Genomic DNA, 17,045 nt, shown 5'->3' with positions numbered 1-17,045 from the left:
AATTTTTATTTTTTCACTCTTCATTTTTTCATATTTCATTTTTTTATTTTTTCATTTTTTCACTCTTCATTTTTTCATTTTTTTTACTCTTCATTTTTTCATTTTTTCATTTTTTCACGTTTCAATTTTTCATTTTTTTACTCTTCATTTTTTATTATTTCATTTTTTCATTTTTTCACTCTTCATTTTTTCATTTTTTTACTCTTCATTTTTTATTATTTCATTTTTTCATTTTTTTACTCTTCATTTTTTTATTTTTTCATTTTTTCGTTTTTTCATTTTTTTCATTTTTTCATTTTTTCACTCTTCATTTTTCATTTTTTCATTCGTTCACTTTTCATTTTTTAATTGTTTTAATTTATTCATTTTTTCATTTTTTCATTCATTTTTTCTTACTCTTTCTACTTTATTCGCTGATTATATTAATCTTGTTTCGTTTTTCATCTTTAGTTTTTAATTTTATTCTTCGTTCTTTTCATTTACTTGTTCTCCCTTTTATTTTATTTTGATTTTATTGTTTATCCATTGTTCTCTTTGTATTCCTCCTTTACTTTCTTTATGTTATTCATATTTCTATATTTTTTTATTTCAATCTTTATTTTCTTTCCTTCTTTTTTACATTAATATATTCTTTTCTTCTTATCTTTCATTTGATGTATCTGTTTTTTAGCTTTCCTTTTCTTCATCTTTTTCTGTCACTTCTTTGCTTTTTGTATGGTTTCTCTTAATCATTCTCTTCCTTTCTTTTAAATTCATTTGTTTTTTCCTTTTCTTTTTATGTAGATATTTTCACGTTTCTTTGCTTTACTCCATTTTTTAAATTTCTTTTTCTTTTATTTCTAATTAATTTTTTTCAAACTTTTCGTTTTATTTATATACTTTCACTCACGATTTTCTTTCATATTTCGGTCATGTTTATTTCTCATTCTTTTTTCGTTTTTGCATGTGTTCTTTCTTCATACGCTTTATCTTTTCTTTTATTTATACCAGAATAAGGATCCGAGCATCTGACAGAGGGGTCCCACCTCGTTCATCAATTACTGATGTAAATATTATGATAAAAGATGAAAACGATAACGCTCCAAGTTTCCTCTCTTCAAACTATACATTTCAAGTGGCTGAAAATCTTCCACCTCCGACCACGGTTGGTCAGTTGGTTGCCACTGATGCAGACAGTGGTAGAAATGCCCTACTCAAGTACAGAATTCTTTTTATGCTAACTGGACCAAAGGATTTCAACATCGATGGTGGGACCGGGGTTATAACATCAAGATCCAAGCTGGACCGAGAGGCTGTACCGAATTACAGACTGTGGTGCGAAGTAACCGATGATGGAACACCACCTTTAAGAGGTATGTCTGCTTTCTTCTTTATTAATTCATTGTATGACTATTTAAATAGTATAAACAATTTTATGTCACTTATGTTACGACTGATTAAAGTGAAAGGAGAAACGTATTTCCTATTTGAAAGCTTTATTTCATGATCCAAATAGCAACTATTTTTGTATATTTTATTACGCAAGTGATTCAGACACATTAGCTACGTTTAAGTTATTTTGAAATAAGCATCTTTAATTTTGAAGTATAATGGGGGGGGTCACCTCAAATACACAAACGGAATGTTCAAGAAAGATTATCGCTACACACCTCTGTCTCTACTCTCGTTGCCTTCTCTCCTGGCTGATCGGGAATAATCTCCCAGCACCGAGAAATCAACATCGTTTTATAGTTTCCATCTTCACGCACACACGAGATTATGCGAGAACGGACGAAATAAAAATGCTGGCCGCCATGTTTGTTCTTCCTTTTCTTCGCCTGAACTCACTCGCTGAGCACCCACGGTAAGACTTCTCCTTCTTGCTTCTAACCACATGCCTCCCTGATCTCAAGATCACATTTCATAGTCTCTCATCCACTGTGGCGGTCGCCTCTCTCTACTTGGCCTCTGAGGTGTCTCGTCCTCCTCCTGTAGCTGCACACCCCCCTCCACTGCTTCGCCCTCAACTGGTCTGACGTCGAGAATGTGCCTCGGGACTCCTCCCACCACAATGTTTCTCCCAGTCACGCGACCTCTACTCCATTGTGTGGTGCAGCGCGCCCCCGGTGGCTTCACCCATACCTCGTCCCCGAGTTTAATTGTTCCTGTGGCTTGCCGGCTCCACCCTGGGATGTCTCCAGGAATATGCAAACATTGACATTTGCGGGACCATCTCTGGTACTTGTCCCAGTTTAGGCGACATGTTATACCAGAAGACGGCTTGCTCAGGTGATGTGCCTCCCCTTTCCGCAACTGCTTTTACGGTGCGGTGGTTTCTGTCCACGATCCCGTTTCCACTAGGTCTGTAGGCAGCTCTGAAAAATTGTTGGATCTTCCATTTCTTCAGTACTTCTGTCACTGCTACTGACTTGAACGCAGTCCCGTTGTCGGTTAACAACTCTTCCACGGGGCCTCGCTCCAAAAACACCTCATCAAGGATTGCCGCTATTTCATTGCATGTTCCTCCACGTAGCTTCTATCATAGGGCAAATCGCCCGGGCCCACAGTCAATCATGGTCAGGTAAAGTCCACCCCTGTAATGGGTGACATCGAATGCCAGTCTCTCCCAGGTCCCACTCACCTCCAATTGGTCAGCTTCATGCGTGTTTGGAGCAGGATCAATCGACTGACATCTGTCGCATGTCCTGACCACTTGCCTCACTTGCTCCTTGGTGATCCTCGGGTCGACTTTTTTCACTAAGTACCAAGTCCTCTCTACCCCCATATGGTGCAAATTGTGCAGTTCTCGCACACCAACATCATCTAGATCCGATGCAGCAACAACATCTTTCTTTGACAACAGCCAACTCCTCTTCACTCTCGTGAGAGCATCTGCTCGGTTCTTTTCAGAAGCCACCATGTCTACGCGAAGCTTCAAACAAAACTCTTGCATCAGCTCAGCCAGCACTCCAAGCCTGCGCTTCACTAACATCTCCGCAGCCCCTTTCGTTTTTATCCTTTTTTCGCTTGAAATGAGAGACTTTAGCCAAGCAAACACCGTAGCAGAGTCTGTTTTGATGCAGATGTCACGTAGTCCCCATTTCAAGGCCAGATTGACTCCTTTTATTGTCGCGTCTAATTCCGCCACATTGATGTGGCTGACGTCATTCTTTTTCCTCAACCAGGCTGCATCTTCTGCAACTACTCCTCCAATTTCCAAAACGACCTCTGTTGCAATGCTGCTCGCATCGCACCACACAACTCCATCCAATGTTCGCGGTACGTTCCAGGTTCCCCGGACTGGGTTTTGCCGTTCTGCTTCTTTCAGGAGCTCTTCCATCATAGCGACCGTTGTTTCTCCCACCTTATCATTCCATCCTCGTCCTTCGGCGTGTCTCTTTATGTAGCTGCATGCTGGTCTAAGCCAGCTAGCAATGGGGTAATGTCCGATCAACTTTCCGCATATGGAAAAAAGTTCACGTCTGTTGAGCTCCTGCTTCAGTTGTGGGATTTCGTTTCCCCTGCGAAACTCTAGGCCGCCTGACGCACCTCGTTTCAGTTTTTGGCCCAAAGCAGCCCCTCCATCTAATTTTTCCAGCACTTTGGCGACCAACCCGAACTTCTTCAAATGAGCCACCACCTCCTTGGCAGTTATCACAGTCTCATTCACCAGAATGTCGTCTATGTATGAGCTCACTACCCCATCTCCCTTTCCCAATGTCTCCAGAATCTTCCTGGGGATAGTTGACATAATCTTGGGTGCCGAATTTAACCCAAACCCTACTCGCGTAATGCAGTAGGTTTTGCCTTTGTACTTGACTAACTGATATTTCCAGAGCTTCTTGGCAATATGGAGTTGCAAATAGGCAGATTTTAGATCTACCAACGTAGATGCGCCATTCATCTGCCTCCATTCCCTAATGGTCTCACTGCACGCATCTACGGTGTCGCCTCCCGTATGGCACTTAACATGGCCGTTCAGCTCTCGGGAATCCAGGACCGGTCTTACTTTCCCTTTAGTTGTTTGCAGAACAGCCATCAACGGTAAAATGCCCGACTCCACATCATCCGTCCAAGGCATCAGTATCCCTTCCTCAATCCATCGGTCGACTTCCTGCTCAAACTCCTTTCTCGCCCCTCCTCTAAGCGAATTTGTGTAGCACACCACCCTGTTTGTCAGCGATGGCGCTTGATGTTTCCATGCCCACTCCACCGTCCACCGCTCTCCGTCGAATTCGTCTCGGAAGTCCTGATCTTTGATCGACAATTTTCTTTCCTCCCCGGCCTTGTTGATCCCTCTGGGGGCGTTCTCCGTCACCGCGCACTCAGCTCGTCCGAACCTCACGTTGTCACATGTGATGGTAACACCTCCAAGGCGGCATATAACATCCATTCCAATGATGTCTTGGACGCCAGGCACCAGGCGATCAATGACAATTGCATGGACCCTCATCCGACGTTCAGCAATATCAATAGTGACGGTCTTCCTCCCTCGACACTTCACTCGCGACCCATCGAATGCCACTACTTCACCCTTCCCTTTCCATCTTCCGACCAGGTTAGTGTGCACCATGGTAGTGGTGCCGCCAGTGTCAATCAGGGCCATAACTTCCCGTCCTTCCACCGCAATCTTCTGTTTGGGCATCTGCTGCGAGTACGCCTCTATCCTCGAATCGGAGCGGCCGCTGGCTCGTCGGCCTCCCCTCGCCAGTTTCCCGAACTTGTGCATTTTACCGCTAAATGGCCTCTCCGATTGCATTTGTAACACACTGTCCGTTGCAAGAACTTCCTGCAGTCTCTTCTTATGTGTGGTCCCCCGCATTCGAAGCATGCGATCCCCGGTTTTGGCAGATTCCTGCCCACATCCTGCTGTACCGTTGCTGTCGTTCCTCCAGGCTCCGTGGGCTGGGTGCTCACCAAGATTTTTGCAGTTTTAAGCAGATCACTCACATCTAGCGTCTCCACTCCCGGTACCTGCTGCAACCTTTTCGATATCTCTTCCGGGAACCCGGTAACAAAAGTCATCTTGACTACGTGACTCGTAGCATGTCCCCTGATGCCCGACAACTCAACCAATCTCCTTATCTCATTCGCATAGACATCAACAGATTCACCAGTCCACCTCTTCTCTTTCAACTTATTAAAGGCCTCGAAAGGCCCCTCTGCAAAAGCTTCGATCAGTCGACCCTTGATGGCGTCCGCGTCATCCTGTTCCCGCTCGCTGAGCTCCAAATAGAGGGCCAGTGCGTCCCCTTCCAGAAACAGTGGTATTACTGCGGCCACATCATCCAGCTTCTGAATCCTTGCTATAAGGTCCACTTTTTTAAGCCACGCCACCACATCACCGTCGCCATTAAAAGGCTTAATCATATTGCTTAAACCTGCGTTGGCCATCGCCAAAATAGCTTGACGTAAAATGGGGGGGGGGTTCACCTCAAATACACAAACGGAATGTTCAAGAAAGATTATCGCTACAGTCCTCTCTCTTGGCTGGCCGGGAATCATCTCCCAGCACCCAGAAATGAACATCGTTTTATAGGTTCCATCTTCACGCACACACGAGATTCTGCGAGAACGGACGAAATAAAAATGCTCACTCGCTGAGCACCCACGGTAAGACTTCTCTTTCTTGCTTCTAACCACAAGACGTTTAAATAGTTTGCAGAGAACTGGTGTCTCCACTCCGTTGTCTATGATTTGAAATTCGTTTTAGGCAAGTTTGTTGTATCCATTTATGCGATTTACTATTTCGTCTTGTTAATCATAAAATCTACATTTACTGCTTTACTTCATTTGTTTATTTTAAACAGAAGTTTAAAAATCAGTTTTATGCAGCAATAAGTTTCGAAATTCTGGCTCACTGTAGCCTTCGAATATCTATTGTTATCTCGAAAGGCAGTTAAGATTTTGTTACCGTTTGCGGCAACATACTTATGCAAAGCAGGATTTTCGGTGCTGACTAATCTGAAAAACAAATACAGATCCAGACTTACTCCAGAAAGTGACTTACGTGTATGTTTGTCAGTAATATCGTCAAGAATTGACAGTTTGTGTAATATCGAACAAGCACATCCTTCTCACTAAGTGTGTATTGAAAAATCCTACGTGTGTAAATGACAATAAAACTATTTGTTAAATACTATTGCTGTTTTCATTTAATATTAATATTTTAAGCATTATGGACTTTTCTCGCCCCTAGCTGTTAATATTATTGTCACTAGAATAAAAATCACAGCTGATTAAAACTGGTGAGAAATGCAGATTACGCTCAGTCGTTATCATGCCACGGTTATCGGAAGAAAGGCAACACCAAGCAATCGGACATTTTACTGCCGGAGCGTCAATTTCAAAATCGTTTATAAGGGAGGCCCCTAAGGTAAACCTTGACATATAAAGGGATCCGCAAGTCAAGAAGTTTGAAAACCCCTGATTTAGTTGACAATAAAATTATTGTAGAGTGAAAAGATTTGTTAGTTCTCATTCAATCCTGAACAGCGCCGGATCTCCCTGCTCGTGTTGTATTGTGGGTATATATTACGCGTGTGTATATATACGTGTTCATGCCCATCTAGTCTATATAATATATATGTGTATAAAACCGCCCTCGTGTCGTCTAGTGGTTATAAATTTTCGTTGTGTGTGTGTGTGTGTTTACACATATTCAAACAGATATGTTCACGTAACATGGACATTACTTCGGGGCAGGTTCCACAAACACGACACATAAGCACAGAATGGCCGTTTGATAACAGACTACCAACCTTAGGTTATGGCTCCCTTCATCTCTCGGATGACATTTCACTGTGAAGCAGTAACAACGGTTTTGGTTTTCTTCATTTATTCTCATTCTCAACATTTATGTGTTTCTCTCATGAATTTACAACACTTTCTCTTTTTAGTCTTTACATTGTTTCTTAGTTAATTCAGTCGAATGCTGCCACGACTGATAAAATCAACCTACTCTCTCGACGTTTTTCGATCTCTGATTAATCAAATCATCTTATCTTTTCTCAAAACTTTAAGTTCATGCAACTTTAAAATGACCTCTATGTAAAAGTCGTCAGACTCTAGATTTATTTTAAATTATTGTTTATGTTTTACATTCTTTAATTTATTAAACACTAGCATTGGTACCCGGCGTTGCCCGGGTCGACATAAAGTTTCGTTTTGAACACATCTACTATACTAAGGATATTAATCATTTTCATTGTGGGTAACGTCGATACCCGCCCACACACATACACAACAATTTCAAAAATAAAAGAACAGATATAAAAATGTAAATATAATCGCCCCCAAAAAAGAAGTACGTGATACCCTCTCCACCAGGTGAGATCCTAACTATTACTATTGTAAAAATCATTTATTTATGGGCGTCCGAAATTGTTATCCTTAAAAATATGCGAAGGAAATGCGGTATTATATCACAGCACACTTACACATTTCCTTTACCCTATATCCCCCCTCTTTGCAGTTCAACAGTCGAACAAAATAAAAGATTCCTAAGGAAATATCCTTATCTCGAGAAAGTTCTTCCACCGGCAATGAACAGCTGTAAAAAAAATAAAATAAGATAAAGATATTAAGTTTTCCTGTAAAAAAGAAAGTAATTTTTTTCCTATACTCTCATCTTACAATTTAGGATTTTAGTAAACATATTTTACGTATTTTCTATTAAAAAAATATATATATATGTAAAATTTCTGTGCCCTCCCTCCAAAAGAAAATTTGACTGAACAAAAAGTCTTAAAAAAAACTTATACCTAAGAATTTACCGTTAAAAAAGTAAAACTTTTATCTTTTCTTGTAGGAAAAACACAAACTTTTTGTTGATAAATATTTTGCAAAAAAAAAAAAAAAAAAAAAAATCAAAACAAAATATATAAAACAAAAAATATATAAATATTTTCAGTTCTTCATAGGTAGGTTTTTGTTATTTTTGATTATTTTAATTTGTATTTTTTTCCGGTTTGTTTGTTTGTAAAGCGTCTGTTACAACACTCGGCTTAAACCGATTATTGCCGGTCTCGCCCGATCCATGTTTGACGGGAATTCCCGAGAATGCGGGTCAAATTATGCAAGATTATCGAATATTTAAAAATAAAGCAAAACATCTTTCTGTCTACACGAAATTATTTTTCCACACTAGAAACGTCTTGCGATTACCAAATTAATTTATATGGGAAGAGATTTTTATCTTTCGAAATTCGGAACATAAAAAACTAATCCGGAGAAATAACTCTACTCATTTCATAAAAAAATCGATGTCGGAAGTAATGATTCCAAATAAATTTAATTAAGTATATTATCAATATAATTGTTATTTAGAGTTGATGAAATAATAATCTTTAATAGAACAAATAAAACAACTCTTCCTCTAGAACGTTAAACTAACATACAGCTATTTAGTACAATTGATTTTCTGTAATATAATAAACTAATAAGATGACCTCTTAAGCGTATATTTTTTTAAAGAATCATACTAAATAAATAGAAATAAATGAAATACTAAACTAACGGAGCTTTTTTATAATAATAATCAAATTGTGAACAAACAAACACACAAACAAACAGGAATACGAATTTGATATGGATTGCTGATTTATGGGAATGTATAAAAACATCCTGGAATAATATTTCACCTATAACATGTGAACGATTGGGTCTGTCTTGCAGCAAAAGATGCCATAGTGTGATTGAAAACAAGGGGCTTTTCACTAAATACTGAAAGGATTCTTTATTTTTTCATATTGAATTTCCCTCGTTCCTTAACTTTTGGACGCCTGTAATTTAATTAAATTTATTTATATATATAAAAAAAACTAATATGTATTAAAATCAAAAATTAAATTTTTTTTTCTTTAACTACCATTATTAAACATTGGAAAATTCACCCCAAATTGTTTTTTTCTTTTTCATAGATAAAGTTAGAAGCCATTAAAAAAAAATGATCGATCGTTCCTTAATTTTTGGACGCTACTGTATATATATATATATATATATATATATATATATATATATATATATATATATATATATATATATATATATACAGGGTGATCCAAAAAAAACAAAAACAAAAGCTAAATGGAGGCCATCTAAAACATAAGCTGTAGAACGGAGAAAAAAAGGTCAAAGACCCTAGTGTTTTGATGTGATGTTTTGAATATAATAAACTAGTGATGACCAAAGTTTCATTTCATTCTGACGAAACACTAAGAAACGGGGCCTAATTAGAGTTGATGCCCGTTTTTTAGGTCACCCTGTATATTAACACACACACACACACACACACACACACACACACACACACACACACACACACACACACACACACACACATATATATATTTATGCATCTCTCTCTCAATATATACATACATATACATATATATACACATATATATATATACATATATATATATATTGTGTACAGAAAGTTGTTAGATGAAACACGTCATTAGTACCGTCGGTTTCAAGCCCGATAATTAGGATATGGATATCTAAAACGATCCTAATTATCGTGCTTGAAACCGGCGATACCAATGACTTGTCTCATCTAACAAATTTCTGTACAAAAAATACAAAATATAAAAATATGAATACAAAATATGAATACGCCCTTATTTTTCGGATTTTCCTTTTAATTAAGTACTCTACTGGATTTCTTTTTTAAAAAAAAAGAACTAATCATATATTTATACATATATATATTTATACATATATATATATTTATACATATATATATATTTATGCATATATATATATATATTTATGCATATATATATATATTTATGCATATATATATACATAGTTATTTACACACACACACACACACACACACACACACACACACACACACACACACACATATATATATATATATATATATATATATATATATATATATATATATATATATATATATATATATTTATACATATACTAGCGAGGGGTACCCGGCGTTGCCCGGGTGTTTTTCCCGAAAATGTGAAAAAAAAACAGGTGCCCGTGAAAAAAAAACGAAGCCTTGACGACGCGCAGTTGGAAAATAGTAAAGTGTTAAAAAACAGGTGCGCGTTTTTGATTGACGTGACGGCGATAGATATTCAGCAGTTAGCATTTTGTGCGGGACAGTTTTGAATGAGGTGAATAAATCGGTTTGTTTGTTTTTAAAAACCCGCTCCCTGTTTATTAGGGAGAGTATCTCGTCTCGAAATGAAAGCTACCGTCTGATATGACAAAGTCGACATTGAACAAACGTTACTTAGCTCTCTAGAGACCACTGGCTTTCGGCCATTGATTATAGTCGAGTTTCGCTTTTTGTTTATACCGAAAACCGAATGTAACGCGTGCCGATGCTGGAAATGTGGAATAATTAACGTTTAAAAGTCAATAAAATTAAATAGACAGGCAAGCTCCGAGGTTAAGTGTGAGATATTACAATTTATAGATGATATAAAAAGTTTCAAGAAGTTGCGAAGCGAGCAAGCGCTTCTCTGAAAGAAGCCTTTTGTGGACATCGAGGAAAAGCGTACCTACATATATACATACATACATACATACATACATACATACATACATTTTCGCTTTTATATATATATAGATAGATATATTTATACATATATATAGATATATATTTATACATATATATAGATATATATTTATACATATATACATACATATATATATATATTTACATATATATATATACTTATAAATACATTTGTCTTTACATAAGCAGTAGTTTGTTGCTACACAATTATAAGCATGTTTCGGTCTACTAGTATTTACTAACTAGAGACCGAAACAGGTAACAATCCTTATTTTCGAAAATAAGGATTGTTGCCTGATGAGGTCTCTAGTTAGTAAATACTAGTAGACCGAAACATGCTCATGACTGTGTAGCAAAAAACTACTGCTTATGTAAAGACAAATGTAACCTGCTCTACTTCTGTATTGAGCATTCTTGTATGAACCTCGTTATATTTTACTGGTTACTATACCTTTGGAAAATAGCAACCTCAAATTATATTTATAAATACATATTTATACATATATATATATATATGTGTGTGTGTGTGTGTGTGTGTGTGTGTATGTATATATATATATATATATATATATATACTGATTTTGTGCTTCTATTTTAAAAGTAAATTTTTAACTCTTTTTCAAAGTGTTTTTTTACATGTTTATTACCTACTTGTTCAAAGTGTTTTTAACATGTTTTATTAACTACTTGTTCTCATATATATACATATGTATATAAATATATATATATATATATATTTATACATATATATATATATTATATATGTTTATACACATATATATATATATTTATACATATATATATATTTATACATATATATATATTTATACATGTATATATATATTTATACATATACATATATATATTAACACACACACACACACACACACACACATATATATATATATATATATATATAATTATCCACTTTAAACTAATATATATATACCGCACCGTGGGGGTACCAAGTTGGTTAAAGGGAAACTCTGTCCCAACTCGCAGATAAAAGATAAAAATGCGCATTCGTAAATAATTGAATTCATTCAAAACATATTGCTAAAACCCAAACAAACAACATCTCTCTCTCTATATATGTATATTTATACAATTTATATATCAATATGATACATAAGTATCAATTAAGGAATTTCTGTAAATTATCGATACCAGTAAAATGAATGTGACACTTCTAGCAAAACACATTTTTGCTTTATATATATATATATATATATATATATATATATATATATATATATATATATATATATATATATATATATATATATATATATATATAGTTATACATCAAAAACATATATTCCGTCATATACGACCGTTAGACGAGCCGTAATGTAAAATTTTACCAAACAATATTTGGTTTGTAAATAAGAAACAGACCTGTGAAGAATTGTTTTTAAGAATCTTTTTATTGCTTGCAATTTGACGGTAAGAATTTAATTAAAATAGTCAGTTTAAAAACAAATAAAAAATGTAACAAAAAATATTAAATACGAGAGAAGTTCATAATTAAAAATAATTTTTCTTGTGTGCGTGTGTGCGTGTTGCCATGGCAACATGGCGGTTTCATGCACGCGCGAATATGTGTGTGCGGATGTGTTGCTATAGAAACCAGACGTAAGAGTTGAATGTAAATGGCAATTTCGTATATACAATATCTTTTTAGCGTAGTTTCGTATAATTTTATTTTTTTAAATGTTCACTTAGAAAAAAATTATCACCCCAAGATTAACAATAAATTATTGTCTTTCATTTGATGCATGAATTAATACGATTTGATTTATCGTTTATGAGGAGTTTTGATTATTAGATTAGCCAATCAAAAATGTTCCTAGTGTCCACACACATTTTTGCTTATATATATATATATATATATATATATATATATATATATATATATATATATATATATATATATATATATATATATATTAGTGCCGATATACACTCTGAATGAACAAGTGGTCGATAATAACACTCCTTCTCTTATGCATCATTATATAATTCTACTACATTTCATTTTGTATTCACTTTTCTTGTTCTGTTTTTTGTAATTTGACATTCAATTTGTTTTCAGGTTACACTGAAGTCAGCATTGCAATATCAGATGAGAATGACCACACACCCACCTTTAGGAAAGATTCATTCACGGTCAGTATCTCTGAACAAGACCGAGTCGGCACGACAGTCATTAACTTTAATATCACTGATTACGACACGGCTAATTTTAGTCAGATCACCTTGTCAATTCTGCCCAAAGTTGGCGACGCTATCTTAGCTAGTCATTACTTCATTGTCTCCAGCACCAACCAAAGTTTGATATTAAAACGCCAAGTCGACCGTGAGCTGATCAACAAATTTCACTTCACAATTTTGGCTGAAGATGGAGGCATACCCCCACTTACTTCCAAGGCAATGGTAGAAATTCTCGTGGGAGATTTCAATGACCATGACCCACTTTTCATGGAAACCTTTAAAAATCTGGAGATTGCATACGACGGTTCATGTACTAGCTTTCTTGTGCGCGTGAAAGCAACCGATCCGGACAGAGACAACAACGGCCGCATTGTCTATTATTTCGTTCGAAGCAGATATAATTACCTATTTGCAATCAATGACATTACAGGTTGGTTTCGTTTTTTGTTTTTCAATTATATATTCAACCATATTAATTATATTCAACCATATTAATTATATTCAACCATATTAATTATATTTGCGTTTATCAGATATATCATTACTTATACTTCAGTAGAAGAATACTCGCCCTAGGAAAGATAATGTTATTTCCTCGAACAAAATCTTATGAAGATCTTATGAAGATAATAATCAAAATATGATAAAACTAAATCTTATTTCTATTTGGATTAAAATCCATTATATGATTTGATTTTTTGAAAAAGTGTAAAATGTAAAGCCTTAGTTTAAAAAGTCTTAAGAAGAAATTTAATTTCGTTTAATACGTGTTGAATAATTCTTGATAGAATCAAATTCAATGTAAATCTGAAAAATGAAAGGTTGTGTCCATATTGTGCATTAAAAGCATTTAAAATATTCCAAATAAACCAAAGTGAATATTTATTAATTTATGTCTTGTAATGTTAAAATTTCACAAAAATCGAGGATATTTAGATTTGCACAAATGACTTCGGCCCCTTTTTACTCCCACTGTACGAAAGCAAATTAAACTAATTACAACCCAGATTAAAATGACTTATAACTAATAACAATCTTCTATAATGATGTGTTGATTAATCTATGAGTTGATTCTGATCATACAAATATATGAAAATGTACACATACACAATTTATATAAATATAAACAAATACCTAACTTTATATGTATATAACACATGCCTAACAAAGCATAACAATATACACATACCTAATTTTATATAAATATACACACATACCTAACATAGTATAACTATATACACATACCTAACTTTATATAAATATATATACACACCCTTATTTATATAAATGTATACACATATTAAACTTTATATAAATATATACATCCACCTACATTTATATAAATATATACACACACCTAACATTATATGAATATAAACACATACCTAACATTATATGAATATATACACGTACCTAACTTTACATAAATATATGCACATACCTAAGTTTATATGAATATATGCACATATTTAACTTTATATAAATATATTTTTGCAAATAGCAAACAGGATCCTGAACAGAAGCGTAGTTCTATCCCAACCATAATCAATGGAGCTAAGGTCATCTCGTCAGCATCAGACAAGGCCAAACTATTTGCCAAGAACTTTGCAGCTAATTCTACCCTATGCGACGAAGTATTTCCTCCTATAACAGACAACACGCTAATCAACATACAAATATCTGTGCATGAGGTTGCCAAGCTAATCCAGAACCTTGATTCTAGTAAAGCAACTGGCCCTAACGGCATTCCAATTATAGTGTTGAAAAAGCTTCAACCAGAACTTGCCCCTATACTTACAAAACTGTTTAAGCGTTGTCTTAAGGAGAAGTGCTTCCCATCACCCTGGAAAACCTCATCAGTATGCCCTGCATTTAAGAATTCAGGTGATAAGTCATCTCCTTTTCAGTACAGAACAATAAGTCTCATGAGTAAGTTGCTGAAATCCATATTAAATAAAGAAGTAGTCAACCACCCTAGCAGAAATAACCATCTTAGTGAAATACAATATGGTCTCCGTTCTGCTAGATCTACAACAGATATGTTAACGGTTATATCTCATAGGATTAGCGAATCTCTCGACAAAGGCTTCCTTTCTAGGGCAATTCGTCTTGACATATCAAACGCCTTTAATAAGGTATGGTATAAAGGCCTACTTCACAAGATTTCCAGCTACGATATATCTGGAAATGTTTTCTCAATTATTAAATCATTTCTCTCCGATAGGCTCATAAGAGTAGTGGTTGATGGGCCACAGTATTAATGCTGAAGTCCCTCAGAGGTCCATCCTGGGCCAAACTCTCTTCTTGATCTACATTAATGACCTCCCAAAACACATACTTAAATCGTTCGTTGACATCTATGCTGATGACACGACCATCTATGGCAACACATCAAAGGCCTTAAAGTTCTCTCTGATTCTCTCTCCTCTGATCTTGAGCGCGTGGTACAATGGGGGAAGAGGTGGATTGTTACTTTTAATGCATCTAAAACCAAGCTCCTATCTTTACATCATCAACGCTCTGATCCCCATCTGGCATCAATTGAAATGGATGTCTATCGTCTTGGGGAAGCTCTATGTTTTGACAAACTTCTGGGATTGATCTGTACTCCTGGTCTGAAATGGAACACGTACATCAAGTCTGTTGCTAAGGTCGCTGGAAAAATGGTGGGATCCTTCTACTGCTCCAGTAGATATTTCACTGCTGATGCAATTCTCTATTTATGTAAAAGCCAGGTACGTCCAAGGATGGAGTAATGCTGCCACATCTGGACAGGAGCTACTAAAAATAGCCTATATTGCCTTGACAGAGTACAAAATAGGCTTCGTAGCTTAGTGGGGATGCCCTTTTCCAACTTAACTTCAATGTGGATGTCTTCAAGTCCAACATTAAAAAAATCCTGATAAACCGCCCCCTTACGTAAGAGACTTTATCAAATCTCCATTAGTAACGATTACTACGATATTATCCCATTAATTACTGTACACGCAATAACGCCTATCCCTGAGTGGCTCCCGGGCCTTGATAAGTGGTGATTGCCATGTATATATATATATATATATATATATATATAATATAAAGCTGAATGTCTGTGTGTGTATGTGTGTGTGTGTGTGTGTGTGTGTGTGTGTCTGGTCACGAATAGGCTCCTATATGGTTGACTATTATAGAAAACTGACCACATATAATGATAGAAGATGTATCGAGACAGAGGAATGGGTATGTTTGATCTGGCAGAACGGTGGTTCATTAAAATTGTGGGGTCTGCGTTCAAAGTATGGAAATAAAAAATTAAAAAAAAATGTTTACAAGTGTTTTTGATATAGATGTACATGATAATAAGTATGTTTTAACTTAAATAGGGATGGTATAATAAAATTGTGGGGTCTGTGTTCACGCCTGGCCTCCATAGAATGGAAATAGGCACAAACTTTAATACAGACTTTTCATATCTATCTGCGTAAGTATACTTTGATAATTATGTTTCAGTTTGAAGAAATATGGTATAATAAAATTATGGGGTGTTCGTTCGCGCCTGACCTCCATAGAATGGAAATATGTCACAAAGTTGAACAAGGTTTTTTAATATAGATCCACAGAATATTGTGATAAATTTTTCAGCGTGAACAGGTATGGTATAATAAATTATGGGGTTCATGTATTTTATTTTTACTTTCATCATATTTTGCTTTGGTTTTGATACCTCCAAATTCGAAGCTATATCTTTACAACCCTTCCTTTTCATAACGTATCATACTTTAATAAATCAGAGTCTATTTTCTGTAAGCTGTTTTTGAACCCAGTCAACAACGGGTACTTTTGCTAGTATATATATATATATATATATATATATATATATATATATATATATATATATATATATATTAGCATGGGTACCCGGCGTTGCCATGAAGTTCCGTTTGAAACACGCCTGCTATACTGATCATTCTCATCATGCGTAACGTGATTATTCCCCCCCCCCCAACAATTTCAAAAAATAAAAGAACGGATAAAAACATGTAAATGTAATCGCCCCCCAAAACAAGTATCTGATACCCTCTCCAGCATATATTTCGGCAGAAGGGATCACTGTCCTAAGAAAACTCACGATTTTGTGAACCTAAAAAAAAACAACATTTATAAACGTCAATGCGTGCATTTATTTTTTATTTTAGTAAATGTGTAGTTTAGTGGCGTAAATTATTTGCCAGACAAAAAGCATATAAAAACTATTTTTTATATAAAACACTTTGTTAGACCCAAAGGCTGAAATAAAACCAGAAAAAAATTCATTTTT

At 35.3% G+C, this 17,045-nt stretch overlaps 1 protein-coding gene across 1 annotated transcript in view; it reads left to right on the top strand.

Annotated features, from left to right (window-relative positions):
- LOC145277819 (protocadherin Fat 4-like) overlaps positions 1-17,045 on the top strand; it is a 514,458-nt gene that overhangs the window by 433,518 nt on the left and 63,895 nt on the right. The window contains exons 24-25 of the mRNA XM_080129718.1: positions 991-1,352; positions 12,630-13,178. Of these exons, the coding sequence (XP_079985844.1) occupies positions 991-1,352; positions 12,630-13,178 (911 nt within the window). The remainder of the gene's footprint in view (positions 1-990; positions 1,353-12,629; positions 13,179-17,045) is intronic.

Source organism: Euprymna scolopes, chromosome 6 (assembly GCF_053919585.1).
Source record: "Euprymna scolopes isolate OS-2025 chromosome 6, ASM5391958v1, whole genome shotgun sequence".
Taxonomy (NCBI): Eukaryota; Metazoa; Mollusca; class Cephalopoda; order Sepiida; family Sepiolidae; genus Euprymna; species Euprymna scolopes.
This window is presented reverse-complemented; position numbering and strand designations above follow the sequence as displayed.